Consider the following 15,000-nt stretch of genomic DNA (forward strand, 5'->3'; position numbering starts at 1 on the left):
GTGTAGGTAATACATGTGTATTAACTAATCTGCTCTACCATCTGAACATTTGTCCTTAGTTTGGCAGAAAATCGATGTGTAACTCTAATAAGGGTCTTTTTCCGTACTGCCGATATCGCAAAAAGCCCGATTTTCAAAGTAAAAAGTCTACGACTTAATCTCGTTTATTTCACTTAAAAATAGGCCACCATGATATATTAACCCTTTAAGTATAAGAATCCGCTCTATCATGTTAAAGAAATTGCATTTTTACGTCCAGAAAAGACGATTTTAGTCAGTCTATCGCCCCCTAAACATCCATTTTCTTTACTATTTTGACGCTTTTATCGCACATTCACGCTTGAATAGTCCGCTGCAATGGCTCATTGATATGCGTAAATGTCGCACCATTTCCCCCGATGGCTTACTGTCGTTTGCTAAGTTCTCACTTCACCTTGGCAAACTTGTGATAATCATAATGCTTTTGTTTGGATAAAATCTCGATTGCATAACAAGACTGCGTCACCGGATCGAGCTGAAATAACATGGCGTCACTATACCCGAGACTAAACAAGTTTCTGATACGCCGGTTTTTTAATCTATGACTACTTCTAGTTTCATATTTTTATAGGCGCGTAATTTCGTTTCACCTATCGCATTTCCACAGCTTTTTATTGACGTTCTTGTTTCAAGTGAGTTCAACAACCTTTTCGCTGCAGCTAGATGTTTGTTTTCAGTTTCCCGTTCGTAACTACAGTAGTATATTTTCTTTAGGTGGTTTTCCTAACTATTAGCTCTTGTTCTGCATAATGCTACATCTAGTTTGCATTTTCCTTCGTCTTTTGGAAAGAAAGGTGCAAATTATTTCTCGAAATTTCAGTCGACTCTTGTTTTGATTTGCGCAGTTCGAATGGAGCCCATTGAATAACCTCCTCACCATTTCGAATTTCCAAAAAAAAGGTTATTACAAAATGAAATAAAATGCACAATGTACCATGCAGCGAGACATACGAAGTAATCACGTAAATCAATTTATTACGCACGCAATAAATGGGCTTCGGCAGGGGTTAGTTTTGGCCATATGTATGGCAAGAGGTGGTTTTCACGTTACGTCATCGCGGCCATGTTGGTGGGCGAAAACAAAAGATCTCTCACTCGCTCCTTTCGTTCGTCCACCAGCAATTCTACATCAAGGCATTGTTATCTGTGTCCCTAGAGAATGGTTTCAAACCACCTATTCACCTATTCCGACCTGCTTCAAAATCTGCGAGGTATGGTAAATCAGCTCTTATTGCACTTAAATTAAGACTAGCAAGTCTATGTTAAGTCCTAATTGAGCCCAAAGGAAAATTAGGGCCAGGTTAGGGTGTATCCGATTTAGCTTTTACGTGGATATATGACTAGTTGTTATGCCTCGGTGCATCTCATAATGTCTAAACATAACATAAATAACTATGAATTCAAATGTGTTTTTGCTCACATTCAAGACAAACAATCGTCCAATAATAATAATAGTAATAATAATAATAATAATAATATTTAATATTTCTTAGGCGCAAATTAACATTTGAATATGATCAAATGCGCCTTACAAAGGAAAAAAATGTAAAAACTAAGATTAAAAAACAATTTAAAAAAGTTAAAAAATAGTTATTTACAATTATGGATATAATAAAAAGACTAAAAAATATATATATCTATAAATATCACGAGCTTTTCATAGTGTAAGCTGCTGTAAACGTGAACAATTGGGCACAATTGTAATAGACAATTGGCCAGAAGTGAATCTTATAAACATGCGAGGTGATCAACAACACAGAAGATTGGCAACACCACACCACTTACGCATGAGGAACGATATTACGACAACTAAGCCAAGGGAAATTCTGAGAAACTTCAGTTCAACCATTGTGTTCATCAGATCACGCTCACCAAACGGTCTCCTACAAATGTAATTGCAGAGAGGATATCCATCATATCATATGCAAATAATTACAAGTTATTAATTAATCAGGAATAAAATGAAATGCAGTTTTGTTTTTACGTAGCCACATGTCAGTCGGCCATCAGCAGGGTTGGCGCAGTGGTGAAGGCACTCGGCTCCCACCAATGTGGCTGGGGTTCGATTCTCACACTCGGCGTCATATGTAGGTTGAAGTTTGTTGTTTCTCTTCACTGCTCCAAGGGGTTTTTCTTCGGGTACTCCGGTTTTCCCCTCTCCACAAAAACCAATATTTGATTTAATCATTCGATGTATTTTTCCTTCCTTTTCATTTACCCAGAACCTACCACATGACCCGCAAATAACTGCCTACAAATAAGTAGTTTGCTGCAAATATTATCCTGCTCATGGCACTTCGCATTCCTGAGCTTTCAGAAAGTGATTTAATTGTTGGGAATTGTAAAAATCAAAGGCATGACAAATGATAAAACAATTGTTGAACTCGGTTATCGCAAAATATCGTGATTTGTCAGTGTATCGCAGATCAATTATTTGCCTCAGCCTTCGGCAACTCTTCTGCTTGCCACTGAGAAATCACGATATTTTGGTCAACCTCGCCCAATAATTGTTATTATTATAAATTGGTGTCACCAACTCGATTTTGATTGGCTATAAGCACGCAACTAATTCTTGCTTGCTCTGTTTCTCTTACGTCATACCTACAGACAACAGATTTTACATATGTAGAATGACGTCATACCTACAGTCAATAGTTTTATGCATGCAGAAGTGACGTCACCTAACACACTAACCAGCAGAGAAGAGGAAGAAGACTCTGCCAACCACAGAAACATTCTTTGAGTTTCCGCTTATCCAAAGAAAAGGATGAGTCAGTCCTCTTGTCGTTACAAGTGCAGCTCAGGAATATGCATAATAAATCAATAACGATAAATTATCAAGGCCACAGTTTGTGTTGTACGCCTCGGCCTTCGGCTTAGGCAGATAACACAAACTTTGGCCTTAATAAATACCGCTATCATGCTCAACCTCGTCCAATAATTGTTAAACGATTTGAGTTAATTTCGTTAGTGTCCCCAATTAGTTTTCGCAACCTTTTTTGGCTTTGTACAAGTAAATGAGAGAAGGTAGGTTTTTTCAAAAGGAATATCATAAAGCTTAATTTTATGCCGAAATGAGTAAGGGTGTCTAAAACACGGGAAACATTCACAGGTCATGTCGAGAAGTCCCTGCTTCACGGATGAACAATTTAAGCCAAACGTTTGCCCAAGAACTGAAACAACATCTTTGGAGTGACTAGGGTTAGGAGACACATTTGTTGTTGTTTATTTGTTTGTAACACAGTGACATGTACACTGATCCGTGTTTTAGACCTGCCGAATTAAGTGCTATCTTTATTCCCATGTAATTCATGTGACAATTGGTTCTTGTAACGGAAAGAGGCACACAAAAGGACAAAGGAAAACTCTGACAATGGTGGGAATTGAGCCCTGGTCCTTGCTTGGGGCCATTTCCATAACCAGGGCTAACGCTCATGAGGAATACATGGGAATAAAGATAGCACTTTAAATTACTAAGGGTGCATTCCTTTTGGATGATCCGAAAAAGGATCACTGATCCAAGATCACTTGGATCATGGTGCATCAAAGGAACTGAAAAATCCTTTCCCAGTGTGGTTCCTTGATGCGCCGTGATCCAAGTGATCTTGGATCAGTGATCCCTTTTCGGATCATCCCAACGGATTTGTCACGCAATGTTACTTCCAGAAGAATGGACGTCACTCAGTTTGCGGGGGTCACGCAGTACTCTGACCAACAAAAGTCAAGCACTGTCATAAATGGCGACCACTTTTACATTCTTTTGTATTTATGTTAATTAGTCCTGCTGCCCTAATTTTGAAACAAATATTCTTTTGAAACCTTATCGTAGTGAGGCTAGAAAGGCTTTTTAGCCTTAAAACAAAAGAATATTTTATTTGGCCGCCATTATCATAAGAGGTCTATTTTACCGCTGCGAAGGTCGCAGTTACGTAATGTGAAACCGATTTCTGGAATAAGAACCACGCATATTCCGGGAGCACGCTTAAACAGCACAAAGGGAAGTGTCGTTGCGAGCCAACCCGCAGAACGAAATCAAGTAAAAATGGAACTTTGAAATCTACACATTGAAATGTTTCGTAACTCATGACCCAGTTTAGTCACTTGAAACATCCTCGAAGGAAACGACACCGGTTGTCTCAAATTCCTTAAATTGGTCCTGTTTCAACAACGTGGACTTTTTACTACCAACAGAAAGAATATTACTTAATGGTGATCATGAAACACGTCAAATTAAAACCTTTTTTACCCTCATGAATAGCGGCCATATTGTTTTGGTGTAATTGAAAAAAAGGTGCACAAAAGGAAAGTCAAGAGAAAACACTCTGTAAAGATTGAAAAAAGTGAGACATTAAGTGGAGTATTTGGTGATTTGTGCGTTCTGGCCGCTATTCCTACTTTGTGTTGAAAAAAAAATGTGTCAAGGACAAATGCACACTGTTTGCTTTAAAAACTTAAATAATACTTCGGTGTCATAGAGTAACTTGCCTGACAAGCAACACTTTCCCAAAATATCACCGAGCACACAATAGAGATAACTTTCCAGCAGGCCTCTCTGAAAACCAAAACAATTATTGAGGAGTATTAACGGATAAAATAATAATCTCCCTTTTGGGTTACTTTTCACGTGGTCGGCATCAACAGTTGAAATTCCAAATTCCAGCAAAATTAGCAAATGTCATTGCTATTTCAAAAGAGTGCTTCTTGCTCCACATGTGATAAGGTAAAATGTTGTAATAAAGCATTCGCAACGCTCTTCGTACCGTACATGGGACACAACACCAAAGCAAGGAAGCTTAGTTTACTGTCAAAGTCCATTGCAAATAATCAATACTTGGCAATTAAAATACATTGCCTACTTAAAAAACACTGAAGATCTAAATTTCAAATGGAAACGAAGAGCGCATAGCTTGTGTCCTATTTACAACGGGTGATGCAACTATAAAATGAAATTAGAATTATATTACAAAAGTTGAAGAAGTGGCAATTTTAGCACTGAACCATGGTTTTGATGCTAATTCCCCATCCACTTCCCCTAACATAATTTAACAGCTTGCTGGGGTCTGCGGGGCAAAACCTACCTTATGAGAATATTCTTCCTTGGACCACTCAAACGGAGAAATATCTCCGGTTTCCCCTTTTATAATGAATGGTGACTACACCCGAGCTAGACAATCACAACGACTGAACAAAAGCGATTATGGTATCACTTCACGCATGCTGTGGTCAAAGGTCCCATGTCAACATTTTACCATTGGCACCAAAAACGTACGAACGTTAGAACCAACACCATCGGAAGTATTTGAGACCTAAAATTCACATATCCCGGAAAAGGGTGCAGAAAATAAAAGAAAGGGGCAATTTAGGGGCATTTGAACTTTGTTCTCAAACTGGATACAATGTGTATGTAATTTCAGACTTAAGATACATATTATTAAATCATGCGTATTCAATAGTCGCGGTCGAGATGGCGTTATTAATATTAAAGTTCAATCTGAGAATAATAAATAAAATAATTGTACGTCGAAAAGAACAAATTTGTTTCAGTGTTTGGTAAACCTAACTAATGGAAAATTAGAGCGAAACAAATATCTCTTCCATTGGGACAAACATATTCAAATGTGATTTACCAATCAGCGTGAATTTTTTCCGCAGTTACATCGTTACATGTTAGCAAGCGTCGAGTGACGTGTTCTGATTCACACCCAAGTGTTAGCGCGTGTGTCGATCTCTGGCCCCAGTTGTTCAAAGGCCGGATAACTTTATCCAGTGGATAAGTCACTATCCAGAGTATAAAATATACTTCACGTTAAACATTGGCCAAGAGTTTCTCACACGCCTTTTAACTACATGACCTATATTCACGGTCACGAGGGCAAATACTGAAATATTTGCAGAGACTGAAACTGACGGATAGTGACTTATCCGTGGGATAAAGGTATCCGGCCTTTGAACAACAGGGACCTGGATGTGTCAGTTACGCTGGTAGGTATTTTAGTTGTACACAGATATTGAAAAGTGAGACAGTGTCAATAGTCTTTTTCTCTCTTTGCATTTCTCGAAGCGGCCAACTTTGAGAGAGGTTTTGAAGCCACAAATAAGATCTAGTTTATACGTCGCGCTATCGTCGAATTTAATTCAGACGAATTTAAATTCCAGGTCCTACTTTAAAATAAATTCGACGGTAGAGCGTCGGGCAAGATTTCCGCACAGGTCCCTACTTCATTATGCATACACTCCTTTGTTTCAAGAAAACAATAGCGATAACAATAGAAGTCCTTTGGACCTCTGTGTTAGAGGTTTTTTTCTAAGTCTATATGGACTTAAAAAAAAGTCTCTCGAACTTCTGTCTGAAATACGGAAAATCGAACAGTTTTTCCTGCAATTTCGGCACTTTTCCTGCAATTGTACCCATTTTTCAGTTTTAGAATAAGCGCAAGAAGTGGAGTTTCAAGCAATCGTTGTAATAGGGTTCAGATTCGCAAACATAACAAACAAACCAAACCTACCTGCTCTTTTTATCGTGAAATTGTTCTTCCTATCTGCTTAAAAATTCGCCGAGACACTGCAAAGTGTATATTTTCTTCCTTTCCTGTATTTAGGATCACGAACGGTGCATTTAGAGGGATTTTGCGATTTATCGCTCTTTGTAGAGATCGGCAATATGCTCAATGATACTTCCAAGTAAATAGCTTTGGTAGAGATCCATGGATGTCCCCGTACGAGGCATACTTCGTTTCACTCCCCATCATGTCTTTTCAATGCCTGCTGTGAGCTCGTTTGTCTGGGTCGACGAAGTTCAGGCATGGTTAACTGCGGTGAGATGATGTTAGCCCTTGTCTTGTAGGCAGTTGTAAACTTTCCGGAAGCTAGGGCTAATATTTTTTCAAGGAAAGTTTACGGTCAGAAAATTAATATGTGTTCTGGCGGATTGAAGGCTATCCATTGCAGTTTTTTCTTGAGCATCGCGAAACAGATCCATCTCCCGATGCGGCACTTTGTCTTTGCCAACTGACTGCGTTTTCACACAGGTTTTGGACACGGAATACGAATGTAAATTAAATTGTTGAAGTAAAGTAAATTGTTTTCTTTGCACCACTCTATGCACAACTCTGGAAAGGCTATAAAGCAGGGACAATTTCCAAATGATCAAATCTCCCATTGCTGTGACCCTTTTACTTTGGTAGCCATCTTGATTATTACGAAGACAAAAGTTTGCTTCAAAAGAAGGGAATATGAAACGATTTTAATTGCAATGAACTCGTGCGTGAAAGTTTCCCATGAAAGATGCACCAATCAGACTTCCACGCAGTGAACTTATAAGTGTGCCGCACGCACGGGGCATGAAGGAAAAGCAGGTCACAGTTCACAGCAATACTGGAAAACCTAAAACTATCACAGGGACTAATCTTAAGCCTAAACAGTGCCTTTAGTCGTAATTAGGGTTACGGTTAGCATTATTAAAGGGATGGGTTGTGTCAAGAGTAGTAAAACAGGGATCTCTTAACGGTAACCTACAAGTGTAAGTTCGATTGTAGGTGCTCGGCGTGGCACGTGTATATATAATTACGTATCATTGTTATGTAAATAGTCAGCCAGAATTCAAAATAAATATCATTTTCAAGGTGTGAATTACAACTTGACACGTTAGCTCAGTGGTGAAGAACAGGGACAAGTACTCCAGAGGCTTACAGTGGGTCGGAGTTCAAGGCAAGCTGCGAGTGACATATCATGGGATAAAATGGCAGAAAAAGCCGAGCGGGATCTGGAAATAAGAACAAGACGAAGGGATACAAAGGGGAAAGCTGGGACAAAAACGAGTAACGGTGTGGGCGATGAAGGGAAAGGAGGGAGGGAGAGAAAAATGAGATCCGTTTTTATTCATCCCGTAAGTACAAATTACCCATGTATATATTCGGTTCTCTTGGGTATACGTATTGTTCTACAAAACAATAGCGCGAATGAATAATTAATTTATTCTGTATGCACAATGAAGTAGGGACCTGTACGGAAATCATTCCGAGCGTCGTCTAAAACGAGTTCAATTCGTCTGTCATATTAAATTCGTCCTAGACGCTTTATCTGTCTTAAGAAGACGGATAAAATATCATCAGTTTATCCGTCGCACCAGTGTCGGGTCGACTAAAATGCATAGATTGTTTTCGCACATTATTAATTATACCTCTGACCCGGTATATTGCATTCCGGCTGAGAAGTAAAATCGACCAAAATTCAACCCATTAATTTCGACGCGTAAAACCACGGTACAATTAATGTCGATGGAAGGACGAATTTAATGGAATATAAATTCCTTTGAATTAAATTCGACGATAGGGCGACGTATAAACTAGGCCTAACATGAGCGAGTTGCGCGCGCTCGTACCGCTGTAACGCAACTTCTGGAATTTAATACATTCTACACGATACCTACCCTGGTTGCCGGAGGAATTTTTTTTGTAAGGTGCGAAACAATTCTACGCGTGTCGAAGGTAAAGTAACGACCTCGGAACTCGGTCATTGTCTCCAACTCTCGGAGCTTTGAAAAATTCCTCTGGCACCCCGGGTACACGATACCCTGTACGATACAATTCTTGTTCAAAGGTGATAATGGACTCGTCTCCTTCGACAACGTGAGATTTGAAAGCATCTTTGACTGAAAAAGCACTAGTTCCTGATACTTTAATTTTCTAATGGATCAGTTTCCCTGCTTCAACGGGATTCGAGCCCATGACCTCTGCGATATTTTAGAGTCCATAGATTCGAATCCCATTGAAGGTGTCTTTGATGGACAGTTATCTAGATAAATGATAGCCTGTGAGCGCAGACGTTTTCGCAGGCTAGATAAAAGCGAGGACCACTTCTTCCTTTCACGATATTTAGTCACGGTCCAACAAACACATGAGTAGCCCAATATAATATATATAATATAATATACTTTTATGAATGTTACTCTGTACTGGTGAAAACATACTGTTAAACTAGTTAAAAACATACTGTTATAAACTTATACACAGTACTTGTAGAAAGTTGAAGCGTTCGAGCTTTCGGCTCCTTCTCGGAGGCTTGTTCACATATAAATGAAAAACAATGTTGTGAACCGGTAAACTGTTAGCGGTCACGTGATTTAGCAACACGTGACCGCAACAGATTGTCCCAGATGTGGGGGAGCAGGTATCTTCCAGTGTCACGGTTCAAGTCCGGCCTATGAACCCGGATATAGATGGCCTCTTTGATGCCCCGCTCTATCCAACGATCTTCATGGTCTAACACCTCTACTTCAACCTTATGTCCAGGGTAGTCCCTGTGTATGTGCTGTGAGACTTCAGACGAAGCGCTGCTTGGTCTAAGATGCTCCGCGAACCTCGATTTCAAAGTCCGCTCGGTCTCTCCCACATACGAGCTGCCACAGTCCACCCCTTGGCACTTAACCCGATAAATAGGGCCACAAGTGTCTTCTTGTTTCTGTGGGTCTTTCGGAAACGACAATAGTTGTCTGAGGGTATTGTATGGTTTAAATATAGTGTCCACCCCATGTTGAAAGTTTTCAAAATTGCACAAGCCGTAGGCGAGTACAATTTGAGAACTTTCAAAACATCACGAGTGACCATAAATCACGAATGCACGAGCAGGTTCATACGATTTTTATTTATTATATTCTCAACAAAATTACTCAAACGCGCTGCTTTGTTCGTGCTCGCATTCTTCCAGTTTTGGGTTTAGTTTTCTTTCAGTCGCCCATGTTTGCCAGACATTCAACCAGGTCTGTGTAGCTTTCAACGTGTTTTTGTTTTTTGCATTTTCTTTAAGTTGCTCAACGATGTTTTGGTTTGACAAAGTAAACCGACCGTCAGCCATTTTTTTTTTTTCACTTTGGTGTTCAAATTTGGCGCTTCCCCGGTGTTTCCATAGCAACTTCCGGTTTGCACTTTATAACTTGGATTGCACTCTATAACCTATTTATGCATTCGCCATTGGCCGATCAGAAACAAGATATTTTGTTGAGTATATATTATATTATGTTATACTATTAAACTAGTTTTAAAAACTTATACACAGTACTTATAGAAAGTTGAAGCGTACGAGCTTTCGGCTCGGCTTTTGCAATTTTACCGGCTGCAAGTATGAATCACGTGTAAGTTATGTTTCTTCGCAGAGGGCAAAGTGCAACTCCAATCTTCAGACTGGGAAGAGATAGAAGGTAAGGTCTGTATCACCGCTAAATGTCATAACAACGCTAAATGTAATACCAACCGTAAATGTAATACAACTTAGCGCTAAATGTAATAACCGTGTCAACCTTTTGAATAGGGCAAGGGATTCTCAACCTTCTACAAGCAATTTTCATGGCTAAATTTTTTCATTTTCTTGGTCTTTTTTTGTTAGTTTGTCCACCATATTTTCTATGAGGAAGGAAATATCACCCTTCCTTAGATTAAATATGTTCCTCTGCATAAGCCAGTTTTCGCACTTTTTATTGTTAACAGTAACAGTCCATAACAAAGAATCAGAAACAAATTTTATATTAGAACAAAATCTATAAGTACTGTAATTAATTACCGATCATTAAGAATAACTATGAGTCATTTGAAATGTATAATACGAAATATGAATTGAACTTTCTTGGTCAACACAAATAGCATCGAAACAAAACAAACGTGAACAATATAACGACCTGATTAACGTAAAAATCATTTCTTGGCCGTCTTAAAAAAGTGAAAAATTCAATAAGAACAAATTCCTTCATAATTATCTTATATTGGCTTCAATTCTAGTTTTGATTTCTCAATTTGATAGCCCTTACGTAAAACCACGAGCCTGTTCCAGTGTAAAGAAGCCATACCCATACGTTAATCCATTGCGGCCTGTCTATTATGGCCTTAAGAGCAAAAACCAGCCCACTTCCTCTTCCCCGTTTCCTGAAAATCGCCCTCATACTGTGATGTCCGATGTAAATATCTCTGTCAACTTATTTTTGGTAGCCTCTGAATGTGTGGTATAACTAGTCTTCGGAAATGGGTGTTGAGAGCACATAAACTGTTGTATGTATCAACAATGATTCTGGGACTTCCCGTTAATGCAAAGTCAACAATAAAGCTTAGAACTTCAATTGGAAGACTTTCTATGAAACAAATTCTATCGCCATCGTTTATAGCATTTACGATAAGTTTCCTGCGCGGATATCTTCATCCACGTGATCTCCTGAAATCTCGTCGCCGTCGTTCGCATTTCCATTTTGATCTGCGTTGCCCCTGATGCGATTATTCGCCTTGTGGATGCTATCTCGTCTACAGCATTCTCGTCATCAGTTTTGTTGCTGACGGATACGACCATTTCCTCTTGACCCTCTTGGTTTCCGCTGATCTCTTCAACCGCGTGATCCTGGGAAATCACCCCATTTTTATATGTTTGGCTCTCTAAAATGTTGTTATCACTGGGAATAAAATCGTGCTGCTTTAAAATGTTATCTGAATCTTTTTCCGCACAATGTACTTTGCTCTGCACGGTGTTATCTGGAACTGTTAGACAGACACAATGAATGCCCTCGTTTTCAGCGAAATGCCCCAATGTAAATGAAGCAATGGGGTTCAGAATTTTGTGGGGAAATTATCGTTTGTGCGTCTGGTCCTAACGAAGATATAACGACCAGCTCTACGTTATAAACGTTTGCCATTGCCTGTAGGGTAATATGCTCACCTTAAGCGCCGTTGTGCCTCATATTTGCTAAGTACTGAGACCACGGTACCCCAACAAATAGCTCTAAGGGAAAACCGTCTTGGGCAAGTGGATTATTGTTGAGATAATCAACAATTTCCTTCCGCAGAGTTTCTTCAATATGCCAAGATGTCGAAGAAACCAACTTAAAGCTGCAAACTGGCAGTTACCACCACCGGCTGGGTTGAAAGAAACTTCGTAACCTTGATCGAGGAATGGTTGATAATGCTCCTGTCTTGTCATAACGATACGAAACTTTTTCCGATGGTCTGATTTCTTAGTGTCCTTCTGCTTATCTTGATTTGACTGAGTCAAATGTCGTCGCGCAGCTGCTCTTTTACGTTCCTCTTTCCTGGCCGTTAGGTTAGTTATGTCCTCTGCTGCATGATACCCATTGAGTGCACGGCTGTTGCGTTTTGGGGGATTCGAAAGTTATCTTGTATTTCCCAGTTGGGAGGTTTCGTTTTAAAATTTTTCCCGCCAAAACAAATCTTTTTCTGGGAGCAACCCGACATTTCCGGGAAAATGGATATCAGTACTGTTTCTCCAACTTTGTATGTAGAAGGGGGATCGCCTTTTGTCTTTCTTCGGATGTACCTCTTATCCCAAACGTTGTTTGAAGTTATCGCCTTAGGGCGAATACGGCGAGATTGGTCAGCGCGCTTGGAATAGTTGGACTCTTTGGTATTAAGTAGTATTTAGTATTAACCGTAGAAGAACTACTTTCTTTGTAGGTTTTTCCTCCCTCCACCAGCATTTGACTCCCGACAATAAAACACTTCAAAGGGGGATTGTCTACCGAGCACATTCATGGGCTCCTCGTTTAAAATTTTTGATATTCCCTCAACTTGGACGCTAAGTTTACCCCAACCTTTGAGAATCTAATTAGATCGAAAGAAATCTTTTTCCGTAAGGATCTGTGGGATCGCTCAATTTTTCCTTGCGACTGGGGATGATATGGTGACCCTCGTATTATTTTGATCCCAAGGGTTTGGCAGAGTTTTTAAATTCACCTCCGTTATCGGACTGAATGACTCGAGGAGGGCCAACCTCTGAATAAAGTTTAGATAACTTCCTCGCAGCCTGGTGGCTTGTTTCTTTTTTGTAAGTGGACGTAGCCATAAATATCGGCTAAAGACGTCTTGTACAGTCAAAATGTAGTGATGTGTTTTTCCGTTTTTCGTCACGGGTGTTTTATTCATATCGGCAAGGTCTAGTTGATGTCTTACCTAGAAAGAAAAAAATGACACATTTTAAAATCTATAAAAAAAAGTCTCGCGAAAGGCTTTAAGTTATGTGTTTCCATCGCGACTGGTCTACATAGTGTAATTTTGTCTAGTTATGCATAGTCGCAGAAAGAAAACTAAAATCACCTTCACTGAACATTCCCTTTCTAATTTGTGACCCGAAGACACAAAAGAACACATTTTCCATGTACTTAGCAATGTTCACATTAATGTTCGATTACTTTAAGTTGCCCTCACTTTGGCTTTCTCTGATATCACATAAAATCAGCACTGTAGAGGCAAATCCATAGGCGTTGAATAATGCCCTCCTCTCCCTAGTCCAGTGACTGGAGGTAATTGGTTCAGTATATAATGAGCACGTTGGGTTTTCGACTGTAAGTTGCATGGTTCGAATGTTATCAGTCAGTGCTGTTTCCTCACAAAGGATCTCATTTCGCTACCTCATCTCTGGGTGTGGTTTCAACTATATTTTACATTGATTTGGTAAGGGGGAGGGAGGAGTGGTCCAGGACTGCAATAAACGAGCACCCCATAAAGGAGGGAAAGGAAATGCCCCAAATCGCTTTTTGCGACAAAAGCCGGATAAAGATGTTGATATCGATAAGCCACTTGGCTTGTTGACCCTGCTCAATTGAACTACCCACATAAACTAAATGCTGTCAGTATCAGTTTTAACGTATCTCTCACCTGGACTGCTTTAGCTCGAATAGGTCGAATTATTGCTTTGTTTTGGAATCTTGCGTTCATTTTCTGGTTGAGGGGGCTTTCGGACAAGATTTCTTGGATTTTCCTCTCACTCACACCCTCGAAACGCTTGATAAGCCGATATCTTAGTTTTTTTGACCCCGCTCCTTTTTAACAAGGGCACTTAGTTCCCTCTTCTTTAGTACTTCCTTCTCTTGAAAAGAGAGCTTGTTGAATCTATCAACTTTGCGGACTTTGAATTTAGAGGTGTGTCGCCAGAAACGAATGCACGCCGCTTTCTGTGCTCTGGATCGATCCTTCACTGTCACAGCAAATTTTCCCTTTGTTAAAGAAATAAGAGCAGTGTAGGTTTCCTCGTCGACTGCAGTCATCTGCCGCAGGCCTCCTTTTTTATCTGCACATAATCCACTCGAGAATAAAACGCAAATGAGCAAAATGGGAATCTGGTGTGGCATTTGTTCCATATCAGATATATGTTTCCGTCAATTAGCTTATTTTTAGGAGTTGTAACTGTTGTTTTGGCCTTTATGGTGCTTTTATTCTAGCGAGTTGTAAATACCTTTTCAGGTCTGACATTCATACATGTTTCCATTTATTTCTTGCATAACTCCTCGAGCTGTTTTTAAAACCCAAATGAAACCCTTGCCACGTCGGAGCATAAATGAAGGCCGTCTGTCTGTCTGTCTCAGTCTGTGACTGACCTACATCGATGACGCGAAGTAAAATGTATCATGGGCTTTTTGCATAACATAGCATGCCTTAAAGCAAACAAGACGCTCCATAAAGCGTACATTGGATTGCCTGTGGTACGCGTTACACAAAAACAGAAGGCACTGCAGCGTTCCAGTTAATTTTGGGGGTAATTAAGATCATTTGAGGGTCACCCACATGTCACGCCAGCAGAGACCCCTTCACGTTCACACCTTTAATTATTTTGTAATGTCCTGTCCCATTTTGAGGTCTTTTAGTTTTTAAGCTTTGGTAATAAATTCAGTTTAAAGATAACAAAACACGCTCTTGAGTAAAATTCACTCGTTTCTTCTTTAAATAAATACTATTAGTCTGCAAAAAACTAACTGCAAATTGCTCTGACGGACGTCTTCCAGCATGTCATGCATGTCTTGCAGTTGCACTAAGCAAACGTTTATTGCACACACTAAGCCCGTTTTTTCACGAGAGATGTTTACCTTGGTTTTGTTTCAACTTTACTGAGGTGAAATTTTTAATCGTGTAAACACAGTAGCAAACCTCGGTAAATGGCGGCAAAATCAAATGTAAAGCCAACCCAGGTTTGTCGACA

At 39.7% G+C, this 15,000-nt stretch overlaps 1 protein-coding gene and 1 long non-coding RNA gene across 2 annotated transcripts in view; one reads left to right on the forward strand and one right to left on the reverse strand.

The window, feature by feature from the left end:
- The window catches only part of LOC138028419 (uncharacterized), a 13,962-nt gene extending 8,539 nt beyond the window's left edge, over positions 1 to 5,423 (reverse strand). The window contains exons 1-3 of the mRNA XM_068875957.1: positions 5,118 to 5,423; positions 4,525 to 4,591; positions 1,825 to 1,922 (exon numbers count right to left, since the gene is read on the reverse strand). Of these exons, the coding sequence (XP_068732058.1) occupies positions 1,825 to 1,897 (73 nt within the window). The 5' untranslated portion in view covers positions 1,898 to 1,922; positions 4,525 to 4,591; positions 5,118 to 5,423. The remainder of the gene's footprint in view (positions 1 to 1,824; positions 1,923 to 4,524; positions 4,592 to 5,117) is intronic.
- Positions 5,424 to 5,681: 258 nt separating this feature from the next.
- LOC138028244 (uncharacterized) lies at positions 5,682 to 10,698 on the forward strand. The gene is made up of 3 exons (XR_011127592.1): positions 5,682 to 6,021; positions 10,190 to 10,234; positions 10,521 to 10,698. It is a non-coding gene; the product is annotated as an uncharacterized lncRNA (long non-coding RNA).
- Positions 10,699 to 15,000: the final 4,302 nt, after the last annotated feature.

The sequence above is a fragment of the Montipora capricornis genome, chromosome 13 (genome assembly GCF_036669925.1).
Source record: "Montipora capricornis isolate CH-2021 chromosome 13, ASM3666992v2, whole genome shotgun sequence".
NCBI classification, from domain to species: domain Eukaryota; kingdom Metazoa; phylum Cnidaria; class Anthozoa; order Scleractinia; family Acroporidae; genus Montipora; species Montipora capricornis.